The 18919-nt window shown below is 48.6% G+C and overlaps 1 protein-coding gene across 17 annotated transcripts in view; it reads left to right on the forward strand.

Moving 5' to 3' along the window:
• The window catches only part of NEDD4L (NEDD4 like E3 ubiquitin protein ligase), a 346987-nt gene that overhangs the window by 245852 nt on the left and 82216 nt on the right, over positions 1-18919 (forward strand). For all 17 annotated transcript variants that reach the window (XM_023242040.2, XM_023242041.2, XM_023242042.2 and 14 more), the window contains one exon: positions 16195-16245. In XM_023242040.2, coding sequence (XP_023097808.1) covers positions 16195-16245 — 51 coding nt within the window. The remainder of the gene's footprint in view (positions 1-16194; positions 16246-18919) is intronic.

Here is an 18919-nt window from a genome sequence, read left to right on the forward strand (position 1 = left end):
CGTCCTAATGAATCAAAAACCTTTTCCGGGACCTTTGTATGAATTGAATGTATTTTGGTTTCTTTTCGAAAACTGAACTCTGAAGCTGGTCTCCATCACCGTGCCTTTGAAAGGCCCCCAATTATTTTCTGTGGGTGGTAGACCCCACTGAACCACACTTTGACAGCTTTACAGGTCTTGAAACAGATGTAATTAAGTTGTATTTCATAAACTGATAAGCAGCTGCCTTCCCTGCACTGGCCCCTTTTAGAGATAAATTGGGATTAGGGTAGTGGACACTTTAGAAGAGACTCTCGGAGGGCCTGGGTGGCTCCGTCAGTTGAGCGTCCAACTCTTGATTTCGGCTCAGGTCACGATCTCACAGTTTGTGAATTCAAGCCCCAGACGGGGCTCTGCACTGACAGCACGCGGCCTGCTTGGGATTCTCTCTCTCCCTCTCTCTCTGCCCCTCCCCTGCTCCTCCCCTGCTCTCAGGCACTCTTTCTTTTCTCTCTCTTCTCAAAATAAATAAACTTAAATTTTTTATCCAGCAGAAAATGAAAAGATACAAGAATTGGAGGTTTTACTTTGAATATAGGCAACCAAGGCTGGGTGACTTTCAGAATGTCCGTACGTGTTGAGTGGGAATTCAGATCTTGGCTGTGCTATTTAGCATCTCTCTGATCTTGGGCAAATTTTGCTGAGCCTTCTTTTGCTTTAGTTTGCTCATCTGTAAAATGGATGTTAGAAGGATGAAGGGAGACGAGTTGTGTGGAGCACTTAGAATGTGCTAATATGCTAATTGTTGACTTACAGCTGAAAATGAGCCGTGTCCTGCAGTTAGGAAGGTTGACTGCATCAGCTTACGTAGAAGATTGTTCCTGCACTTTGTTCCCTTGAAAAATGTATCTCGGTTTAATCCTGCCTCCCATCTGTTGCTTTTGATACATCTCTCTTCTCCCCACAAAAGTTACTGCTTATCCTGACATTTGCTTCTCAGTGTCTATATTATCCCCACTTTGCAGATGAGGAAACAGAGGCTTGGATGAATGGGCTTTGATGAGTGAGGAGGTTAGGAATTACGTGGGAATGTAATTATATTTTCATGTGCCTTTTTTGTATAGACCTGTGTTCAGGTGAGGGTCGTGAACACATAAACCGACTCCCAAGGACAGTCTCCAATTTGTGACTCTTTCCGGTATTCTCTTTGGGGGAAGTACACCGTAGAATGACAATTTACTTGTCAGGCACCTCCTTTATTAAATGTCTTCACAGTTATAGTAATAACGCATTGGATTATATCTATTCACATCCCTCCCCTTTGAGATGCCCAGAGGGACAGGGACTTTGTTCCAGGTCAGAGAGAAAGCCCCAGAACAGTTCTGTCAGGGTTTCTGCTGTTGTTGGGGGGCAGGGTGGGGGGCGGTTGTGCATTGCAAGCTGATATCTGAAAATCACAAAATTAAAACATGCCTACTATCATGAAACCATAGTTTTCCTTAGAGATTTTTGTAGGGAAAAAAATCATAACTCTTAAGCCACGGAGGTATCATGCAGTTGAATGCAGAATTCCCATGAACATTCAGGGTGACCAGAAATCTTGCCCTGGACCCGAACCCAGCTCTGGAGGTGACTCATCTCTGCTGTCAGTCACTTCCCCCCATGCCCTGCTTGCTGTTCCCTGCAGGTGACCTCCAGAGCTCACCGTTGTGCACTTGTGGGGGGGGGGGGGATGGTGACAACGTGATGATGTCAGTGAGGACTCATCACGTCCCTTTGTCGCCCCTGCTAGTGGGGAGTATTAGCTTAGGAGCTGGGTGTGAGAATGAAGTCCCGGGATCAGTGCCTCCTCAAGCCCGGGTCCTTCACAGACTGTTGGGTTTTGCTGTGTGGCCCTGGGATCCTGCCTGTGTTCGTTTTCTTCAGGATTATGGGGTTAACGTTCTGGACACCCAACATGTACCTAAAGGGACTATTTGCCAGTTGAATAGCCTCACAACAGATCAACTTTTTAAGAATAACAAAGCGGGGGCCATTTCTAAGCTTGGACTAAGCTTATAGTCTTCTTTGTTCCTTCATCTTGGTCCTTAACATTACATTTCATTTTCATGTGTTTATTTTTTTTAAGGGACAGTTAATTTTATAAGAGCTCACTCTGTTTTTAAAGCTCTCTCATCCATCTTTGCCCTCACAGGATAGAGCAGGGTTTCTCGAACTGCATGTGCTATAAACTCTTGGCAATTCAAGAAAAGGCTTTTGACCGGACACCAGACTGAGGAAACCACCGAGTTTCTGGAAAGAGCTGTTGGCTTTCCAGTTGGCCAGGATTGGCAGGGACCCCACTTCTCCCGTTTCTCAGCTCTCATTGTTTTAAATGTTCACTAGTAGCAGAAGCCTCACAGCGTTTAGTAGTAACTTGCACAAGGCTTCCACATGCACTGACCTTTGAGGTGTGTAACCGTTGACGACATAGAAGGTGCAGGTGGTCACAGCCCCGTTTCCCGAGTGAGGAACCTGGTCCCAGGGAAGGCTCGGTGCCCGAAGTCACCCGGCTAGTTCGTTCCTGAGCCAGGACGGCACCCGGCACCCCCCACGCCTCTGAGGGCTCTTTGCCCTGGTGCTCTTCAGAGCCACTTAGAAGACCTCCTTCTAGACGGGGCACTTCTCAGAGGTAGCACTTGCCTCTTCTTTGAGTCAGTTGATGCGAGGCAGACTGTGCCACACGTGTGGGTTTCAGGGCCAGGACGAAGGTGGGGCCTTAGAGAGGGCATGAGGGCTCAGAATTGGAGTCCTACCATCACCCCCTGCTCCGGGGGCCTTGCTGGGCTCATCGTGGTTCCGGTGGGTTTCACGGGCCACATGGATTGGCATCTGCCTCTCGCACCGCCTGTGGGCACCCGAATGAGTGGTGGTCCCCTGTGATGCTTAGAAAGAGGCACGACTTCCCTCTCCTAGGTTTACCTTGTGTGTTAAGGCATCAGTAAAGACTTGGACTTGGGTGCCTCCAATGTTCCGTCTTATCTGAAGTATGCTCACGCTCTGTCTCCCGCACTCCTGGGACCCCTGGCTTGGGCACCAGCTCCCTGTGCAGCACAGCTCCTTGTTCCGGGAATGTTTTCGGCCCAGAGCTTCATTTCCTTCCTGATTGATAACTGCATAGTTTTTGCTGCTGTTTTTTTAAACGCAACTCAGGCAGGGACTCAGCCTTCAGCCTCCGTTCCTCAGGATTTTCCTGGCGCCCGCAGAGTGAACTATGTCACGCTCTCGGCACATCCCATTAATTGGAAAATAGGCTAGTGCGTGTAGCTTTGCTTGCAGACCTCTCTTTAAAAAACCAACAAACAAAAATACTGCGGGAGGTGAAAGGGAAGCCAGTTGAAGGATAAGGACGTGATAACTTTCTTCGAAGAAGTGATCGAGCTGTCCCATTCCCCGTGTAGAGTGATTATCCCTCAGGAAACAATACAATATTGTGGAAACAAATCTGCGTTTGAGTCACAGAGATTCTAGTTCAAGTCTCAGCCTTGACACTTTCTAGCTAGAGAAAGTTCTAGTTACAGAAGCTCCCTGGCGCATTAGGGGAGTTGAAAAATCGGCGGATTACCAGAACGTTCTTTCCAGAATTGTCTAAAGATGGTGTGAACACCTTACAGAGCATGTAGGAGGAGGGAAGTGGAATTAGACAGTGGTTCTCAACTGGTCCTGTCCGCACCTCCACACACGTACATTTGACAGTGTTTGGAGACATCATCTGGTTGTCACAGCTGGGGGACAGGAGTTGCCACTACACGTTGTGGGTAAAAGCCAGAGGTGTTTCTAGAAACCCTACAGAACATAAAATAGCCTGCCAGACAAAGAATTATCTCGCCCCAAATGCCAGTGGTGATGAGATTGAGAAACCTTGAGTTACGAATAACATTTATTGAATCTAATTGTCCCCGCTTCTATCCAGTGACTATGGAAAATGTCCCATTTCACAGATGAGAAGATTGACCTTTGGTGGTGATTTGGTTATGCAGTTATCCTTTCTGCTGGCCTAGGTAGTGAGTGCTCCGTCATGGATGGTCAGAACCAAGCAGAGTGAGCGCCTGCTGGGGAGGGACAGGTAGATCCACTAGTCTCAGATGTGTGTTGCACTGAGTGACTTTTGAGGTCCCTCCTGAGAATCCCATTCTCTGATTTCTATTTTGAAATGGGATTTGTCTTTTGACGGCATTAGAGTGGCAAGCAGGTAGTTCGTGGCCATGACCAGTGAAATCCCTATGTTTTGTATGCCTGTGAGTCTTACTAATATCCCGGCACTGTCGGACCAGAAGGCTAAGTCTCTGAACAGGAGCAGCCAAAATGCCTCCCCCCTCCCCCTATCTCATCCGCGTTCTAGGCCCACGGAGTTAATTTACCAACATACGGAAAGGTTGTCCTGTGGGAGGACTATAGAGGCACAAATGAGGGGAGAAGAGGAGGAGAGGCAGGGAGAACTATTTAAACTTTTAGAAAGATTGCAGTTCGATGTCAGGTTGCTCATCAGCATAATTCTGCCAGTTTCGCAGGTAAGTGCAGTTTCTCTTGTGAACAAGGAAAACCTAGAACTTTACTCCGTGGCTGTCAACCCTGGCCACAGATGAGAGTAACCCGGAGAGCTTTTGAAGCACACCTGTGTCTGAGCCCGTCTGCCAGAAATTTCATTACCTCGGGAGAGGCCTGGGTACCTGACTTGTTAGGGCTTGTCAGAAGATTCTAACGTCCATCGAGGCCTGGAGAACCCCTGGTTAACTCCACACCTCAGTCCTGCCCATCGTGCTCAGAAAGACGTAACTCAGGTACCTGTTGACATTATTCTGTCTCCAGGAGACTGGAAGGAGGGCTTGTGTCCTCCGTATCTTGCAGGGAGCGGAAGAGGGGACACACTCTGGTCTTGAATTCACACCTGCCAGAATCTTCAATTAACATAAGTTTCTCCTCATCCTTCAAATTTCCTGTTTTAAATTGTCCGGTAATTGTTTGCATAATTTTTTTTGCAAAGCTTGGAAGTTTTCCTCTCCAGACTGTTTCTCACCGACACCGTAGATAGAAAGGGGGTGATTTCCATTTTCAACTTTTCGTTTTTTTTAAATTTTTTTTTTTCAACGTTTATTTATTTTTGGGACAGAGAGAGACAGAGCATGAACGGGGGAGGGGCAGAGAGAGAGGGAGACACAGAATCAGAAACAGGCTCCAGGCTCTGAGCCATCAGCCCAGAGCCCGATGCGGGGCTCGAACTCCCGGACCGCGAGATCGTGACCTGGCTGAAGTCGGACACTTAACCGACTGCGCCACCCAGGCGCCCCTCAACTTTTCGTTTTTTGTTTTCACTTCCGTCGCCATCTAAAAATCCTGTCTGTACCTTAGAGGAAGAAGCTTTAAATACTTAATGAGCTCTGAGGGAAACTTTTTAATAACAACCCAGTTAATGACCTGACACCTTATGATGGATTATGTGCCTTGAACTGTAGTCTCCAGACATTTTTGCTTAGTGAACCTTATGAAGAATTTTGAAGAACGGTGTCTCACACATTAAAAAAAATTTTTTTCTCATACGTTTTTGACACCTGTAATTTATCAGTAGCTCAGTGAGTTATTAGTCCAGTAGCTGCAAAAGATATAATGTCTAGTGTATTGAGTGCATGAAAAATTTGGATTTTTTTCATTTTGCAACTACAGACATGGCTCATTTTATGGAAAATATCTGCCACAAAATTAACGATCGTTCCTTATTATTTAATACAGTCAGCCATAGGAGGCTTATTTCCTATCACTAAAAATCTGACTTCATCTTAAAAATCAAATAAAAAGAAAATTGGGCAGATGGTAGATATGCGAGACACTGCCATTCGGTGCCTTGAAGGAGCCTGTCCCCCAGGCTGTGGTGAAAGAAGATGTGTCTCTCGTGTTCTGTCTTTCTCTCTGTGCTCCCTCCGGGGCTGTACGTTTTCAAAGCCTCCCTTCGTCCCCTGCTTTTTACACCCGGCCAAATGCGTGCTGGTAAGCTTCAGGAAGGGTGAGGAGTAAACCTTTCTTTGGAAAGCAGGGGAAGGGGAGCTGTGGTTTAGGTAAAAGCAGGTAGGGAAGGAGAGGCAGCAGAAGACGACACTGTTTCTCGGGCAGATGGGGTTTAGGGAAGGGAACGTAGGGCAGGATGTAGAACATGATCTCTTTAAAACCACCCGTGCCCAACTGCTCAGAAGGTCTTTGTGTGTCCACAGAGGCGGGCACACTCCGGTTTGAGAGTCCCACTTTGAAAGATAGGAAGGGGGTGCTTCGTAAGAATAAAAATCACTCCGTTTCATTTCCTTTTCAAACTTACACTTTGCTCATTTCACTGTTTGTTAGGATATAGATGAGGGGCGCCTGGCGGGCTCAGTCAGTGGATGACTCTTGATCTCGGGGTTGTGAGTTCACGCCCCACGTTGAGTGTGGGGATTGATTGAAGATAAGATCTTTTAAAAGACCTGTAGATGAGAGAAGAACATAGGCAAGAATATGCACGTGACAAATCCAAGATTATGTCCCGTAGGAGTTTGCAGGTCGCAAGAACTGAACCTGGCAGGTGTCACCCTGAGGAGATGCGGAGTTGAGGACACAGCATAGCAAACTGGGATTTCCTGAGGGGAAGTGAGGAGCCTGTGCAGGGTTTTCCTTAAGACCCTTGTACGTGAAGTTGTCCGCCCTGTACTGTGCTGGTGAGGCCATGGGCTCCGGAGCCAGACTGCTTGGGGTCACGTTCTGGCTACTACTGACCAACTCAGTGACCTTGGGCAAGTTCCTCAACCTGCAGACAATAGTCTCTGGCCCATCATGGGAGAGCTACGCAGTCGCTTGTTACGCTTTGCAGTCTCGAAGCCCTTTACTGGACTATGGCTGGAGCTCCTCCCCCCGGCGAGCTTCGCTGGAGTCCCCTGGCCCGAGATGTGATTGCGGCCAGAGTATGGCCAGTGCCGAACAGAGAGTACTAAGCAGGATCGGCCTGGGATTGCCGAAGCTCAACTCCAGGCTGTCTTCATGGCACCTTTATGAACAGTCAGTGTCCTCGTGGAAACCTGTAGAACTCCAGTTCAGGATTGTCACTCGCTGAAATGCCAAGAACGAGACCACATTGAGTTCCATGTAACCTCGTCGTCTGCTTGAGTACCTTATCCCACACCTGCAGAGCCATTGGCTGGCCGGGCAAGGGGACGACAGATGGACGACTGCTGGTTTCAGATGCCCTGAGATGTATGAGGAAGAGCATGCTAATGAACCCGACATTGAACTTGAGGTTACTTAGGTTCCCTTTTCCCCAATATCCCAACGACCCTGTTCTGGCTACTAAGGGCATCTGTCATGAACTTCTGCAGGTGATTTATTAAGGTCTCTTCTTTGGTAGCTGAGTTCAGAGACAAACCGCAGAATCCAAAGGTGTCTCTGCCTTATTTTTTTTTCTCCTTTATACATATATTATTTAAATTGCTTGCAAAGAAATTTGATTTTAAAACTTCCTCAGAGAAGAAATGAGATACTAATGTTGAGGAAATTATTCTGAAATCTTGGGCAATTGAAATCTTAGGAAGTCGTAGGATAAAATCAAAAGCTCAAAATTAAACAACATGGTGTCATTAAATGAACCCAGTGACGCATTTTCCTTTTATTTATTTATTTTTAATGTTTATTTCCGAGAGAGAGAGGGAGAGGGGGCAGGGGTTGGGGGGAGAGTAGAGAGAGAGAGGGAGATACAGAATCCGAAACGGGCTCCAGGCTGCGAACCGTAGGCATAGAGCCTGACGCCAGGCTTGAACCCACGAACCATGAGATCGTGACCTGAGCTGAAGTCGGATGCTTAACTGACTGAGCCAGCCAGGTGCCCCACACGTTTTCCTTTTAAATTAACTTTGAAATGCAATCTCAGGTCAGTTTGCTTTGTAGGAAGGAGAATATGTATGAATGTTTACCTTATTTTTAGCAGATTATATTAATTAAAATGTTTTAGTTTATTCAGCAACTAACTTTTACCAGGAACGACCGTAATGCCTAATGTTTCTCTGCATTTGCGTTATTTACAAAGATAAACTCTCCTTACAAGAAACTGTCAGGGTCATTGGTGAGGCTGGGCAGCTCTGAAGCAGCTGTAAGGGATAATCGTGATGCCAGGCTGTGCCCCAGACTACGTAGGGTGACGGGCTGTGGCCTGTTCCCTCCCTGGAAGATTAGATGATTGTGGGTGATGGTCCGTCCTCCTAGGTGTACGTCACTAAGCTTGTCTGGATGAGGGGGAGGACCTCTCTTTGCAAACAGGAATGGAGAGGAGGTGAACATCAGGGTGGCACACGGTGCGGGTAATGACCCTGCCCCCGCAGGTGGCCCACTGCCTGAGATGGGACGGCAGCCTGGCCACACCTTCCCCTCACACCACCACCCCCCCCCCCCCGGCCTTTTCCTCCACCATCTTGTGCACTTGCTTTGTGTCACTATTAAGTCAATGACGTCTCTGTTCTTGTCGCTGCTGGGTTCACACTAACCCTGGCTCCCAAGTGCTCCTCTGGGCCCCATGGTAAGGACTTGGCATACATGATCTTGCCCGTTCCCTCATTCCACAGTGACCGGGAGAGTCCAGGAACAGGGCGCTTCTGAACTAACACTGAGCCTTCCCCTTACCTGCGTGGTCCAGACCCTCGCACCGCCTCATCCGGACAGCCTACCCTCTCTCTTCGGCATCTTCCCCTGCAGTCACTTCTTCCAGCTGTCAGGGGACCTTTCTAAAATGCAGTCCCTGCTAGTCGTTCCCTTCATAGTGGCCCCTGTCCTCTTTTCCTGCCATGTGCCCACATCCACAGCGTTAGCCCGGCGCCTCTGGCTGCACGCCCTTCCCTCGCGACCCCCTTCCGTTCCCCCCCCCCCCCCCCGGCCAACTCCTACTTCGTGACCCTGCTCAAGTTCCTTTGTGCAGGTGTCCTTGCCCTTGACCCTTGGCAGATGGAGTCCCTCCCTCTGTGCTGGGCCCGAGGCATCCCGTCCGTGCCTCTGATATGCAGCAGCAGCTGGGGTGCGTGGTGCCTGCCTCGTGGAGCTGCACAGACACTGGCCGCCCGTGGCTGCTGAGCAGCGGGGATGTGGATGGTCCACACCGCAGTGTGCCGCAGGCCAGGGATGGGCACCGATTTCAAAGACTTCGTGAAAAGGAGAACGTAAAATAGCTCAGTAACCATCTTTCTCTCGGTTACACGTTGAGATAACATTTTGGAGGAATGGGCTCCACTAAAATAAATTCTTGGAATTAATTTTATCTGTCTTCTACTTTTCACTGTGGCTATTAGAATTTTTCAAATTCTGTGGGTGCCTCGCATTCTGTTGCACAAGGCTGGTTAGTTTCTCTCCCTAGGAAACCGGGGCACCTTGTCTCTCTGCACCTTTACAAGGTCCCATCTTGTGTGTCTCGTCCCCAGGGTTCTTTCCCAGTTTTTACACCCCTAGAGGTGATTGGGCCCTAAATTCGGATTATCAAGTGCTTGTACTACAACGAGCTGTGATTTCCGTGGCCCTCCTTTGACCTGTGCCCTGGACCATGCCTCTGTTTAGAGCAGGAAGAGGACTGAATGTTCTTGAACCACCTCCGCCCGCTGAGGAAAGAGGGGACACTAAGCACATCTCATCCCCTCCCGTGACGACTGGGTCCCCGCAGCAGCTGGGACTCCCTCTGAGCCCACACGCGAGTGCCTTCTCGCGGCTCGGTGTGTACTTTTCGGCCTCTCCTGGATTGAAGCCACGCCGCTCTTGCGAGGCCGGCTTGAGTCTTTGCCAGTACGGTGGTTCTTTGCTCCGTTTACCCCTTCTGGTTTGCAGTCTGAGCTATGAGCAGAGCGTCCTTTAAAATAAATACTCTTCACGATAGCACATTCATCCGCCGTGATTAAATTCTGCCCGCCTTCCCAGTGTGGTTTTCTAGGAGCCTGCAAAGGTCCCGTGGGCCTGCTCTGACATCTCGTTGACACGGAAGGCTCGTTTGTTTTTGTAAATAAGAGCTGGCGTCTCCAGGACCTACCTTGCCCTGTTTTCGTGAATGGGAGGTCTTGTCCCTCAGCTTAGAAAACTAAAATGGCAGAGGGGCGGGCAGCGTGAACGTGGCGTGTGTCTTTCTGAGCAAGTATCCAGTTGTGTTTGCTTTTACGTTCTGGTGCCCCCGAGTGAATTTTGGCAAGCACGTGTGCATTCAGAGGGCATTTCATTGTTGCACCTTTTTATTTCTAGTAGAATGCCAGTTGACTCGTGGATTAAGGCAACTTCGGTGACCTATTTTAAGGCAAGTCACCTCGAAAGCCAGAGGCCACCAGGTGGTGACACATCGGATTCTGCAGCGTGTGGTGTGGGTGGAGGCCAGACTCACTGGGTCTTTGCAAGCCCCAGCCGCGCCGTCCGCGTGGCGGAGGCTGATGTCTGGGACAAGCGCAAGGAGAAACAAGACAGTCCTTCCTCCCTTCCGTGCGGCGACAAAGCCAGCCTCATGCTTTAGTGAGGAGTGAGACAGCACCTACAACTAAATGCAAATTGACATTCAGGTGACTCTCCCGGACACTAACTGTTGAGGAGTTAGGGTATTTGTAACCCTTTGTCTAAAAGCTTCTGTAGGGGCGCCTGGGTGACTCAGTCGGTTAAGCGTCCGACTTCGGCTCAGGTCGTGATCTCGCGGTCCGTGAGTTCGAGCCCCGCATCGGGCTCTGTGCTGACGGCTCAGAGCCTGGAGCCTATTTCAGATTCTGTGTCTCCCTCTCTCTGACCCTCCCCCGTTCATGCTCTGTCTCTCTCTGTCTCAAAAATAAATAAACACTAAAAAAATAAAAGCTTCTGTAAAAGGCTCTCAAGCCGTTCATTATTTAGATTATTCAGAGTGCGTACCTCTCGAAAAATAGAACCTGTTGCCCCCATCAACTCGGTCCTGGTGCTGGAGCGTAGGCTTTGGGAGGAAGCAGACGGGGAAGTCACATTTCATGGGTTAGCAGGAAAGCGAATGGGTTTTGTTTTTGTTTTTGACTTAGTGTTGTGAGGTTTACCTTCAACTTGTAAGAGACACAGAACTAGTCACGCTATAGCTTTACTCTTAAATTCTTTTTCTGTAGCTTATATTCTGATTCCTCAATACGTTTCTTCCGTGTGGCTTGAGAAATTCTAACTACGGTCTTCCTGGAAGTCACTACTTAATAATTTCTAGGATAAAACCCCAGGCAGTTGGTAGCACCGGATGGTTTCCATTTAATGTGGTTGAGTGGCTTTTAAACCTGGGAGGGGCGCCTGGGTGGCTCAGTCAGTTGAGAGGCCGACTTCGGCTCAGGTCATGATCTCGAGGTCCGTGGGTTCGAGCCCCGTGTCAGGCTCTGTGCTGACAGCTGTGCTGACAGCTCAGAGCCTGGAGCCTGTTTCAGATTCTGTGTCTCCCTCTCTCTGACCCTCCCCCGTTCATGCTCTGTCTCTCTCTGTCTCAAAAATAAATAAAGGTTAAAAAATAAAAATAAAAAAAAATAAACCTGGGATGGCAAACACACAAAAGGAAATTAATTTCAGATCACAGCTTAGTACACGTTCTTTCATGTGTGTTAACAGAACCCATTGTCTTGAAACTGTATGTACATTTCATGCGAGGCACTAATATTTTCTATCTCCTATTTAATTTTTTTTTTTTTTTTTTTTTTTTTTTTTTTGAGAGAGTAAGCGAGCGAGCATGTGTGTGACAGCGTGGACAAGGGGCAGAGGGAGAGAGAGAATCCTGAGCAGGCTCCATGCCAAGTGCAGAGCCTGACATGGGGCTCGATCTCACAACCCTGGGATCATGACCTGAGCCAAAATCAAGAATCAGACACTTAACCAACGGGGCCACCCAGGCGCCCCTTACTATATTTATTTTTTAAAAAGTGCTTCTCATGAGCTGCCAGCAGGGTTGCAATTCATGTTTAAAAATGACTGTCCTGGGGCACTTGGGTGGCTCAGTCAAGTTAAGCCTCGGACTTCGGCTCAGGTCATGATATCAGTTCATGGGTCCGAGCCTCACGTTGGGCTCTGTGCTGACAGCTCAGAGCCTGGAGCCTGCTTCAGATTCTGTGTCTCCCCCTTTCTCTCTGCCCCTTCCCTGCTCATGTTCTGTCTCTCTCAAAAATAAATGAATAAACATTTTTTTAAAAGTTTTAAGAAAATATTTAAATGGGGATAGTTATTTTAAAGGGGAGAGGGGCAGTCTTCAGTATACTGTGATCACCATTTAGAGAGCAAGCTCTAAGACCGTGTCAGGTGTATGTATTTGACTTCTCCAGTAATGGAATATGGATTTTTGCTTCACCTTCTGTTGACACATTTCAGGGGCTCCATTTTGCCTTGTCATTAGGTTGGAAAATATTTGGTGGCTTGTCAGAAGGGAACATTTATAATTGTGTTACTGACTTGCACATTTGCAGCCTTTAGAACAGGACAGGTCATTAAGGTTGAAACTGACAGCATTTACCACTTACAAACAAGCACAAGAAACGCCAGTGTGAGCTGAAATCAGTTTGGTTTTCATAGGCTCATAGCATGATGCTTGATGGAAATAATTGTGTCATAGAAGTTGCCAAAAATTGATTTGATTATTGTATTTTCACAACACTGGTGTAAGGTGGCCTCGGCAACGTCCGGATGTTGCGGTGGTCTCAGACATGGTCTCTCCGGGGCCCGTGGGTGGGGATCCTACCACAACAGCACAGTCCGGTGTCCTTGAGACAGTCCCCTTCGCCGGCATATAGGCCACTGGTGGGCTCTCCGATCCCCGACTAGATCCCTCCTGTGGAACTGAAGGTGTGTTTTAAAGTTGGTATGTTCTCATTAGCCTACATGTTTTACATCTCCTGAAGCTTCTATAGTTCTGGCGACGGTGGGCTGGGTTTCCAAAGCCATCACGTTCCATTGACTGGTGAAACATTTAAGCCAATTTCTCCGTACCATGTGCTGTCCCATACTCGATCCCTATTTTATCTAAAATGTGAGGGCGCCTGGGTGGCTCGGTCGGTTGAGCGTCCAACTCCGGCTCAGGTCACGATCTCGCGGTCCGTGAGTTCGAGCCCCGCGTCGGGCTCTGTGCTGGCAGCTCGGAGCCTGGAGCCTGCTTCCGATTCTGGGTCTCCCTCTCTCTGGCCCTCCCCCACTCATGCTCTGTCTCTCTCTGTCAAAAGTAAATAAACATTAAAAAATAAAATGTGGTCTGACTACAATCACCCTTGATGTAAACCAGAAAGAGCCTTCCATTTGCTCTGTTCGTGAAGTTGCTTCATCTTTGGCTATTTTAGAAATTGTGTATTGTGTCAAGTGTGAAAACCTGGGAAGGTACAAGCAAAGCTGCTGACTTTGACAGCGAGTGCCCCGGGGATTCTGTCACCTGCTCCATTTGTGGGAAGCAGCAGCAGAGTCTGAACAGGAGGCATTGGCCAAGAGAACGCCCCAAATGGGCATTTTAATAGAGCCCCACCAAGTCTCCTCAAACTGCTATCATGAGAATCTCTTCCCACCCACACCGCATTGAGCCGCTGTCCCCGTGAGAAGCACAGAGCTGGCGTACCGCTTTGCTTTTGTGACAGTTAGTGAGACGCAGGACAGGGTATTAGTTTGGAGCCCAGACTCCGGTACGAAGTGGCCCGACTGCAGCGCCTGCCTCACTACTATAGCCCTGAGCGGCAGGTGCCTGGGCAAAGCTGCATGCACTTGACCGGTTTACAGCTCCGATAACATCTCCCGAGCAAAGCAGCATGGGCACGTCGGTGTTTTTGCGACTTGTTATTAAGATGCACTTAGGTGAACGATTGATGCGTCGCTTTTCAGAGATAGGAGGGCATCAAGCCCCTTCAAGGGAGCCCGTCTTCCTCTGATGTTTGTATCCCCTGGCCTTTTCCTTCACGGGTAGCAGGAGGGGACAGGGGGCAAGTGGCAATACCACACTAACTCACGTTAGGTAGACGAACAGTTTATGGTCAGTAGTCAACACGCTTCTGGTTTTTGTTAACTAACATTCACACTAGCTTTATAATTAAATTCGTCAGATGGAGAGCAAGAACACTCCCCATCACTTTGGGCAGCAAAGACGTCTGCCTTTTCTGGACCTTCTGCCGATGGCTACTTTTGTTGAGATCCACAGCATTAATTGGCACCTGTAACTTTGTGCTAGATGAGGGGTTTGCATGCTGGGTTGTAGCCAAAGTAGCCAAGATTAAAAAAAAAAAAAAGTACAGGAGAATCGCATCATGAGGACTGGGGCCAGTCTCCTGCTTTACGTACACCTGGCCAGTGGTGACTTTGATTTTTTGCTGTGCATCGTCTAGAGGAGACGGATAGCTAGCTAGTTAATCAAAATTTTTTAAATGACCTAGAAGGAAATCCTGAGCTTGGAGCAAATCATTTCAGTAAATCTCATTCATGGTTACCAACTGCTTCTTTTCAAATGCAAGAAGAGAAGTTTTCCAAGTACGTTTAAAAAGTAGTTTCTGGGCGCCTGGGTGACTTTGAGCGTCCGACTTTCCCTCGGGTCATGATCTCATGGATTGTGGGTTTGAGCCCCACGTCGGGCTCTGTGCTGACAGCTTAGAGGTTGGAGCCTGCTTTGGATTCTGTGTGTCTCTCTCTCTCTCTCTCTGCCCTTGCCCCGCTCACGCTCTGACTCTGTCTCTCTCCCTTTCTCAAGAATAAGTAAATGTTTAAAAAAAAAAAAAAAGGTTCTGTAAATTAGAAAATTCCTCAGTAAACCAGCAAGGAGTGAAAACAAGAACCCAGGATTTGGGGTTAGGAGGTCTGGATTCTCTCCTGGGCTTTTCCTCAGGCTAGCAGTGGGACGGGTCGGATTTCACCTGAAGAACTTTCCAGCTTTTAGGCATTTTGAATATGGTAAGAAGCTGCCTGTGTTTATAAGAGGGTAACAGACTTCTACGCCAGGGTCACTTAAATGTCCAAAGCCATGACGTAAGCACCTTTACAGCATGTAGTGTCAGCGAGACCTGTTGAACACCCTGTGGTCCAGGCCAGTGTCCCCTGGACCTGAGTTAGGACTTCCCGGGTCTGAAAGGGGGTTCATGAGCTCCTCCAAATGAATTTCATCTAGGTCTCACATCAGAAAGATGAATGCTGTGTGGTAAGACAGAGACAGGAAGAAGTACGGTGTGTCCCGAAATTAACCAGCAAACTCAATCCATGAACTTGGATTCCAGAGTAGTGTACTTATAAGAGTGCAAGTTTGAGGCCGTTTTTTAATGAGAAGTAATTTGTAAGATTTATTAATCATTAGACTTTTACTCTCTCCCTGGACTCTCAGCTCTCAGGAAGCTCTTTGTAGCACTTAAATATTTGTTAGAATGTTCCCAAGACGTCACTACTGTCTCCTGTGTGAACTGGGCCAGCTGTGCCCCCAAACCCTCTGTGGTCCCGCGTGTCCCTTCCCGTACTGATCACATGCTCCCCAGTTCCAAGAGCCGATTTGTTTCCATTCTGGGGGGGGGGGGTCACGGACACCCTGCAGGGGCTCGGGCAGCTCAGGTTCTGGTGGACCACGCCCTGGGCTCCTCCCCGTCTCCCAGGCGACGTCTGTCTGCCACTCATCAGGGCCTTCTGCCTTGCACGCATCCGCACGGACACTGCACTCCAGTGTCAGGCCCTGGCCCTTTCTATTTATAAAGAAACTTTTTTTTTTTTTTTTTTTTTAACTGAAGCATCGTTGGCACGCAGCGTTACGTTAGTTTCAGGTCTGCGACATGGTGACGACACCGTACCTCACTCCTGCAGGGCTTACAAGTGTAGCTACCCTCTGTGGCCCTACAACACTGTTACGGTGCCACGACTATATGCTGTACGTTTCATCCCGTGACTTATACAGAATCATTATGTTAAGGAAACATATTAAATATTTTATTTTTTTTTATTTTTTTTAATGTTTTATGTATTTTTTGAGGCACAGAGAGACAGAGCATGAGCAGGGGAGGGGCAGAGAGAGAGGGAGACACAGAATCCAAAGCAGGCTCCAGGCTCCGAGCTCTCAGCACAGAGCCCGATGCGGGGCTCGAACTCACGGACTGTGAGATCATGACCTGAGCCGAAGTCGGACGCTGAACCGACCGAGCCACCCAGGCGCCCCACATGTTAAATATTTTAAAGAATACCGACGCTCAGTGGATAGATGGGGACATTAACTCTTTGCTCTCTTCCCCACAGACCCGAGACGACTTCCTGGGACAGGTGGACATACCCCTGAATCATCTCCCGGTAAGGACCATTACCTGCTTCATGGTGCATGCCGTGAGCAGCGCTTTTCATTGTTTCCGGTTGGGTATATTTCAGAGCAGTATTTCCTCAAGGCAGTGGAGCAGGCTGACATGAAGGGCATGTACTCTGACCCTGGCCCTTTCTAGAAAGCAGTCTCTTCGGGGGGATGGCAGAGAGCTTAACTGTGAAAATCGGGCGTATCTGAGTCATCCAAGTATGCCTGTCTGCATCACCAGCCTCTTTCTCTTCTGGGCTTCCTTTGTCACATCATGGAAAACAGCTCCCTTTCTCCGTCCAGCCCTCGCCCTTGTCACCGGAATGTTTTTGCTTGCAAATCCACCCTTTGGGGCCACTCAGACATTTGTTGTCTTTGTGTAGAATTACACGTGCTCTTTCTCCTGGGCTGCATCCATACAGGCTAGCGCTTCCCAGATTGGGGGGTGTGTGGCTTTTCTCAGGCAGCAGGAAGACCAGAGAAAAGAAGCTGTTGGTTCTGGGCGAACGTGTCAGCTGGCGTCACCCACCGCAGCCTTAGAAACTGTACTGAGTTAGCCCGTGTGATGTTGTTGCCATTTCTCTCTGCTCAGATGAGTAGCAGAACAGTTGGAGTTTGTGACTGATGACTGAGGCTAACGGTGTCTTCTGTGTGCTCAGAGGCGATGTAGGTAGCCTGGGGAGACTTGACCTGGAGGCCTTGGGGAAAGGCAGGTTGGCTCGAATTTCAGCTACGGTTTTCCAGATTGTTCCGTCCCCACCCCTCCTGCTCCTTCTTCCATAGGGCAGCACAAAGTGACTCAAATAGTATCTAAGAGAGGGTAAGTCAAATGTTTCTGCCTTCCAAGGCCATTTTGTTAATTTTGTTAGTTTTTTTTAAATGTTTACTTTTGAGAGAGAGAGTACAAGCAGGGGAGGGGCAGAGAGAGAGGGAGAGAGACAGAATCCAAAGCGGGCTCCAGGCCCTGAGCTGTCAGCACAGAGCCCGACACGGGGCTTGAACCCACCAACTGAGAGATCGTGATCTGAGCCGAAATCAGAGGCTTAACCAACGGAGCCACCCAGGCTCCCCCTTGTTAATTTTTTTAAATACTTTGTGAGCAAATAGCATCAACAGTCTATAAACCAAAGTGACTTAAACTGCCTAGTGCAAGTCTGCTGCATTAAAATGGTGGCTGTTACCATATGTTAAATACCAAGAAAGACTGTGTCTTACCCAGGAAGCTCTAAAGAGATGTTGTGAAAGGATTGTGATAGCAAGCAATTTATTCTTACTGACTCAGGGGAGCTATTGAGGAAGGAAGGTTTCGAGCGCGTTCCCTTCCCAAAGACTGGAAGGAAAAGTGATGTCATGAAAACATTATTCTGTATAAAAACCTGAAGCTCCCAGGTACTTGCAGAGGGCGCGTGGGTTGCACGGGACCGACTACGTAAGCCTTCGCCAACCTGGTTGCCCTTTCAGAGTCACATGGGGAGGGTGTGGAGGTCTCCACGTTTGCACGGAAAGACTCTTCCCGTGTTCCTGCATCCGTTGGCCTTCTGTCTGTGCCCTTCCGGTTGAAGCCATCCGCTGACGTTTTCAGGCGGTATTTTGTTGGTTGGCCAGTTCTTTCATGGTTATCCCTAACCACCCTTGTCCCTGACAGAAGAACCACATCTCTGTCGAGGCAGATGAGGTGCTAACACTCTTGAAGAGGTGTGAGTGGAATGTTTTAAACAACCTGCTCCAGCAGTCCCCCGTTTGAGTGATTGAGTGCTCATTGGTTTGGAAAGGTTGGGTGGGGCTCAGAATGGAACAGCGTTCCTCAGTAGAAGGAATAGCTTAGCTCTGGGTTTGGGTGGAGGCAAGAGTGAGCTTCGAAAGGACGAGCTGGTGCCAGGGCTGGAGGCTGGAATAGAAACCAGCCGATGGAAGAAGGTAGACAGCGAATGCCTGGAGGACACTGAGAACTTGTGTGTGACCCGAGCCAGGTGAGCAGTGGAGCTGCCCAGTTTTGCACCTGCCCCACGATTGGCTCATGCTGGAGTGCAGCAGTCTTCGTCCTTAACGATGGACGACTAGGTTCGTGGAGCCAGCTGCAGTCTGGGAAATGGACCACGGAGGAAGCCAAGGAGAGGCGTGGTGGTGCATTCTTCACCTTCTAAGTGGTGGTAGAAACCAAGTAGCGTATTCTGAATGGACACGGCCTTCGGGCTCAGGGTTTGAGGTGCTATCGTGGGTGCGTTTGACCCTACGTGTAGGGCACTCGTGGGAAAGTTGCACGGTGTGGTTTTGTTTTATAGAACACAAGCGTGGGTGTGATAAATGGACATTAGCATTTGGACGTATTTTGCGGCGTCAGTAACGGTTACTCCTTTCTTGATGGCTCCGTGCCCCTTGTCAAAGCAGGTTATATATATGGCCGGTAGAGTCAATATTGGTCAAAATCAAAAAATCTTAGATAAAATAGGAAAATGGTGTCATCAGTGACGAGAGAAGATAATGGAGAGCAGTAATGTGGTGGGACATTTGCCATTGCTAACCCACGCAGGCCCTTTCGAGGTTGAAGGTATCTGATTGGATGTTTGGTTATTAATTTGATGCAGGCCCATTAGCCGATAGAGAATGTATCCTTCAACAGCTGTTTGCTGATGGATATGATGCTAATCTCTGAGAAAGAATCCGGCGAAGCAGCTTTCT

This window comes from Felis catus, chromosome D3, assembly GCF_018350175.1.
Source record: "Felis catus isolate Fca126 chromosome D3, F.catus_Fca126_mat1.0, whole genome shotgun sequence".
Lineage (NCBI taxonomy): Eukaryota > Metazoa > Chordata > Mammalia > Carnivora > Felidae > Felis > Felis catus.